The sequence below is a fragment of the Gekko japonicus genome, unplaced genomic scaffold (assembly GCF_001447785.1).
Source record: "Gekko japonicus isolate JY-2015 unplaced genomic scaffold, Gekko_japonicus_V1.1 scaffold507, whole genome shotgun sequence".
Lineage (NCBI taxonomy): Eukaryota > Metazoa > Chordata > Lepidosauria > Squamata > Gekkonidae > Gekko > Gekko japonicus.
The window spans coordinates 404,232-410,668 of record NW_015172020.1 but is presented as its reverse complement, the minus strand read 5'-3'; the positions used below and the strand labels follow the sequence as shown (position 1 = coordinate 410,668).

The 6,437-nt window shown below is 47.8% G+C and overlaps 1 protein-coding gene across 1 annotated transcript in view; it reads right to left on the bottom strand.

Moving 5' to 3' along the window:
* Positions 1-597: 597 nt before the first annotated feature.
* Positions 598-6,437, bottom strand: part of LOC107118211 (DNA-directed RNA polymerases I and III subunit RPAC2-like) — a 9,984-nt gene continuing 4,144 nt past the window's right edge. Inside the window, exons 2-5 of the mRNA XM_015420506.1 lie at positions 6,094-6,191; positions 4,180-4,256; positions 2,545-2,627; positions 598-2,211 (exon numbers count right to left, since the gene is read on the bottom strand). Of these exons, the coding sequence (XP_015275992.1) occupies positions 2,164-2,211; positions 2,545-2,627; positions 4,180-4,256; positions 6,094-6,191 (306 nt within the window). The 3' untranslated portion in view covers positions 598-2,163. The remainder of the gene's footprint in view (positions 2,212-2,544; positions 2,628-4,179; positions 4,257-6,093; positions 6,192-6,437) is intronic.

Below are 6,437 nucleotides of genomic sequence, written 5' to 3'. Positions count from 1 at the left end.
TGAGGTCTCACCATTGATTTATATAGGGGCATTATTATATTGGCTGATCTGTTTTCAATACCCTTCCTAATAATCCCCAGCATAGCATTGGCCTTCTTTATTGCAGTCACACACTGTCTCGACATTTTCAGTGAGTTATCTACTACAACTCCAAGATCTCTCTCTTGATCAGTCTCTGCCAGTTCAGACCCCATCATTGTGTATTTATAGTTAGGATTTTTGGCTCCAGTGTGCATCACCTTGCACTTGGCCACATTGAACCCCATTTGCCATGTTGATGCCCACTTGCCCATCCTTGACCGATCCCTTTGGAGTGCCTCACAATCCTCACTAGTTTTCACCACCCTGAACAACTTCGTATCATCCGCAAACTTAGCCACTTCACTGCTTGTTCCCAACTCCAAATCATTAATGAACAAGTTAAAAAGCAGTGGACCAAGTACTGATCCCTGCGGTACCCCACTGCTTACCACCCTCCACTTATAAAATTGCCCATTTATACTCACTCTCTGTTTTCTATTAATTAGCCAGTTTTTGTTCCATAAAAGGACTTGTCCTTTTATCCCATGATTTTTGAGCTTACTTAAGAGCCTTTGATGAGGAACTTTATCAAAAGTTTACTGGAAGTCAAGGTAAACAATATCTATTGGATCCCCCTTGTTAATGTTTCTTCATGATCTACTAAGTACTGGACGGGAGAAGCTGCCAGGTTTTATGAATAGTGTTAAGTGTTGCTAAATTAGGGTAAATGGGTAAGGGGAACTGAGGCTGGGCATGTGACAAGGTTAACCCAAGGTGAGGCAACCTATTTTGGGAGACCCATTGTCCTGAACAATGCATCTCTTTAGGGTGGGAAGGGGTCATTAGCAGGTCCACCGCTCTTTCCTGCACACTTCTGATCTATATGTCCAGAATTGCCCTGGCTGACATCCATCTTGTGTCCTTTTGCAATGTTTTTTATGGTCCAGACTTGTCTCTTGCTGGCATCTATTGTCTGATGCTTTAGGCCAGGCAGTGCATTGCAGCTCATGATATGTGAGCGGATATCGATATGGGTTTTTCTGTCTATAGACTGCCCCCCTCCCCGGCGAGAGGAGGGGTCTGACTGCTAACCCTCCCAGATCCTAGTTGGACACTCTAACCATGAGACGATGCTGGTTCTCAACTCTGGGGTTTGTCTTAGTTAAGCATTACAAATATTTGCTTATTTGGTAAAACTGCAAATAGGACAGGGGGGACAAAAAGCCATTTTGGGGACTCATCTGCCTGCCCCTGACCTGCTCTACCCTCACTTCCTAGCTTGCAATATTTCACCAGATGCCGCTGGGGGGGAATGGCGGGCGCAGCTGATATTCCCAGGAAGCTAAATGGTGTGCCCCATCACTATATTTTCTTTTTGTTCAATGCGGCCATTTGGATAGGCAGAGAGATCTGATAAAACCTTGACGCATCTGAAGTTATTGCATCTCAACGATGAGGCACCCTCATTCGGCCTGGCATAAGTTCAGATGGACTCAAACTTGCACCCTGTTTTCTGTCACATTGGCTAGTCCTAATAAAAACTGTTACGCGGGTTGTGATTTTTTAATTATTATTCTGGATCAGCATAGCTGCAAACAACTTTTGACCATCCTTAGATGTCAGAATTCCTTACTGGTCAAACTGATGCTATAAAGATGCGCCCTAAAATTAAAACTGCATCTACTGCCTCCATATACAGCTTACACGATCAAATAAATCATGTGTTTTGTGTGACTTTGTTAATGGAGTGTCCACTTTTTGATATTCACTCACCACAAAAATGATAATCAGTGTTTAATGTCAACAATCGTTGGCACAAGGATGGTCAGCATTTACTGGTGATTGCCAATAATCATTTGTTTTCAACCCACAACAGTGTCAATGAGTTTTACTAACATATTGCAGTTACTTAAGTTCTGATTCTTTGTCACAGAACATACGATTTTAACATACAGTATTCTTCAGACGAGCTGTTTTTAACATGTGCTGAGAATGAACAAAGAATGCGGATTAGGTAATTTAGTATTTATTAGGAAAGCCCACCCCAAGTCCATAAAAAAATAAAGCCTTGCCCCCGAATCACAACCCAACAACAGTCACTATGTACAATGGTGCATGCCATGCTGCCCCCCCCGACAGGGGCTACTCCATGTTTACGTCCTTCTGTGCCTTGTACGCCTCCATGCTTGCCTGCAAAAACAAAGAGTCTGGACTGAGGACATGTGGTCTCTCCTCTGTGGACAAGTACTCTCAGGAGGTCTCCTCCTAGAGAGGAAACCAGGAGATTGCTGCACAGGAAACCCAGGGTATGGTGTTTGCGAAGGAGACCTGAATTTGAAAAGGGCATCTTCTGTGCTCAGGATTCTTTAGCAAGGGATTCCTGCCCGGAACAGAATGGGGCGTCGCTCCTCTAGTCAACGCAAGCTCTCATATTCCAAGGACAGCAAAACCCAGGCCCACTTTTGCAAGAGGAGAATCCTATCTAGCCTGCCTTGGAATGGGGGAGACAAGGGACTGACCTACCTCGAATTTGCTGAGCACATGCTGGCAAACATCTGTGAGTTCCTCCAGGCCCTTCTGGAACACCTCAAGAGCAGAGAGGCCTCCTGCAAGGCAGGAGAGAAGCATTCAGACTGGAGGACTGAGAGCTAATTGCATTTTTATCCAACCCTTGCTCCAAGAAGTTCAGAGTGATGGACACTGCTCCCTTTATGCTCACCAAAAGCAAAACACACACACACACACACAAACAACAACGACAACAGCTTGGGAGCTGAAGGGACTGCCCAGTAAGGTGAGTGGGGCATTTATTTATTTATTACTTTCAATTTCTATCCCGCCCTTCCCAGGACAGCAGGGCTCAGGGCTGGTTAAAAAAGATAAAGGTTCCCTTGCTCGAAAGCCAGTCGAATCCGACTAGGGTTGCGGTGCTCATCTCTGTTTCAAAGCCGAAAAGCCAGCGCTGTCCGAAGACGTTGCCGTGGTCATGTGGCCGGCATGACTAGACACCAAGGCGCACGGAACGCTGTTACCTTCCCACCGAAGTGGTACCTATTTATCTACTTGCAATTTCTTGCTTTCGAACTGCTAGGTTGGCAGGAGCTGGAACTAGAGATGGGAGCTCACTCCATCATGAGGCATATGCATGATAAAAATCAAAGCATTACAATTGGTGACTATCAGGAAGGGATATCTGGGAGGGGACCGAAACTCTAGGCTGGGGTGGGTATTCATCTCACCATTGCTATCCCTGACCGCATGTCTGGTGGAGCCTCTCTGTCTTGCAGGCCCAGCACAACTGCTTCAAGTCCCTCAGGGCCCTGGTCTCACTAGACAGAGGGTTCCGCCAGGTGGGGGCCAGGGCTGAAAAGGCCATGTCCCTGGTTGAGGACAGCCACATCACTTTCGGATCACTCAGTTCCTAATTTGATGGTCTACCTACTACCCCACACTTTGTCCCTCAGTTAGTTGCCATCAAACGCTACCCGGGAAGCTTAGCGTCTCCCCGGCAAAATCCACAAGGACACCTCCCCTCCCCTCATCCCAAATGTCTAGAGCAGAGGTCCCCGGCATTTTTGAGCCCGCAGGCACCATTGGAATTCTGACACAAGGCAGTGGGCACACAACCATAAAAGGGCCGCCGCAGGAGGTGAAGCCAACCACAAAACGGCTGGGAAAGAGGTTACAGATTAATAATAACCCTTCAGAATGTCTGGCAAAAGCTCTGTTCAATAGAATACCTTTTTATCTGCATAGCCAATCGGGAGCCTTGCTGGTCAAAAGCCACACCCACTTTCCGAAATCACTTGGAAGGCACTCACAGGGACCATGTTGGGGGCTCCTGGTCTAGAGATGAGTCTTGTTCTGCCCAAAACACGCTCATGGCAATGATCAGGGATTTCCGGGGGGTTGTAGGACCCCCAGGATGCCTGCTGCTAAAAGCCACAGAGATCCTGGTGACAGTGCCGATTCCACATGGAAAGACGTGTGCATATGGAAAGTGGCTTATCCCAAGTCACATCACCGGCCCGTCCAGCTCAGCACCGTCTACTCTGTCTGGCAGTGGCTCTTGAAGGTCCCAAGCAGACAAAAGCCTTTCCCAGCATCCATAACCTGAGAGTTCCTTTGAAGCCTGGCAAGCCGGACAGGAGGCCTCACCTTTGGTCTGGATCCGGAAGTTGATTTTGCTTTCGGAAGGATGGGTGATGCTGTAGCCACAGAACTCCACTTCAGGGCTGCGGAGAAACAGGTTCCCAAGGGACAACAAAGAGGGACAGAGAGGCCAGAATAAGCAGTGTGAGCTCATAAGAGCCAGGGAGACTAAGATGGAACAAGAAACTTCCCTGAAAGCTGGGTCAGGCGCACGGTGCACCAAGAAAAAGAAGTTCTGCATCAACTTCGATACCCCCCAAAAGCACTGAAGCTACCTGCCTGTATAGATGCAAGCCTGCATACCGCAGTCCAGACTGTGCAACAGTGTGCATCAACTTCGATACCCCCCAAAAGCACAGAAGCTACCTGCCTATATAGACGATGCAAGCCTGCATACCGCAGTCCAAACTGTGCAACAGCTGAGTCCATCAAAGTCAGTGTTTTTCACAAGCCTGCTTACCCAGATCATGAGAGCCTACAGGATCTAATCCACCACACTGCCATTGCAGCCAATCAAAGGCCTTCCTTACCCCTAGAGAAACCTCTCGAGCAGGGCATGAAAGTAATAGCCATCCTCCATTGTCATCCCTCCAAAGCCATTGGTATGCAGAGGTACACTGCCTCTGTACTTGGAGGTTCCATTTGTCACTGTGTCTAATAGCCATCAAAAGTTCTCTTTTCCGTAGGGTTACAGGTCTTACCTGGCTGCTGGCTGGGGGATGGGGGTGGTTCCAGTCTTGCTCTGGGAGACTTCTGGTATGTGTGTGAACATCACCTGGAGGTGATTTCATCGCGCCAGGCACGTTGGGCGGGACGCTGTAGCATTTGGACAAAAAACCCTCTATGGTCACCATAGAGTTTTTGCCAAATGCTAGAGTGCCCCCATGCAGTGTGCCTGACATGATAATGTCACCTCCGGGTGACAACATTGCGCCGGGCACATCAGGCAGGACGGGGCTCCTCCCACCAGCCAGTGGCAGATCAGGGCCTCAGAAATTGGGGGGAACCCCACCCCCATCAGGGGGGTAGCATGAACCTGTCCTCCATGAACTTCTCCAGCTGCCTTTGAAAGCCATCTCAGACCTAGACCACATGTGCAGACAGCAGAATGGGGTATACCACTACAGAACATAGGTGGGTTGGGTCCATATTTATAATATTCTGCGTAAAAACTCCCTGCAAATTAAAAACAAAACTGTGCAGACCATTTCTAGGCTAGCCCTTCGTATGCTGGACTAGTTTACAGGGAACTAGTAACATAAGAGACCTTGGAAAAATGTAATCCCTTCCCTGCCATCTGAAGTGGTACAGTCCATTTGGCCCCCTCAAACTGCCATATAATCGTTTATTTCCTTTTAATTATAGCCCTTCGTTCTCACTGAGACTCAAGGCAGATTAAAAATGAGAAAACAGTGCAATAAAAAAACAAATTAATACACGCGGTAAATTGTGCAGTAAACTACAACTCTGCTGTGTTTATAAAAGCACTCTCTTGCCTACGCAGGCTAAGCTTAAAATGGCTGTCATCACATTCCCTGCAGTTCCATAAATCAGATTTTGTAAAAACAGAATCACACAACAATCACATGTCCTTATAGAAAAAGAGAAGAAAAAATAACAAGCATTCTCCTAAAGCTCCATGTTTGACCATCTAGATAACATTCTTGCATTTCTCCAGGCAACTCACTTTTTGCACGCCCGGCACAGAAAAACATTTGCTGACATTCTGAGCCTGGCTGGACGGCAGGGGTTCGAAACAAATGCAATCCATCTGCCAGGGGGTTCCTGCAGCTCCAGCACAGCGCAATAGCAAAGGCACCCGATCTCTTCAAGTGGTGAGAACTCTGTTAGGTGACCTGCATTCCTCCCCCCCCCCCCCCCCGGCTGTCCCACCATTTCAGCACACAGAACATGACTTACTCTTTCATGATCATGTACCGGAGGGAGTTGCCCAGGGTGTGGTCCTCGTTGTGGAGCACAAACGTGACACAGCTTTTATCTGCCCCTTCAGCTCGTACCTGCCAAGTGGGATAAAATACACCCATCAGATTCCTGGGGGACTTCAAGCCCATGCCATCACTGCAGTCAGCCGGTTCTGGTGGTCAATGTGGCTTCGGAATGCATACAGCTGCCATATTGAGTTAGCACCAATGTTCCCTCTAAGCTGTGGAGTCTTGTGAGCAAAAATTCTACTCCGTGAGCTACTGGCATTCAAGTGGTGAGCGAGCGATTTGGCCGCTGCATCAGTTAGTTTGCTCTGGAGC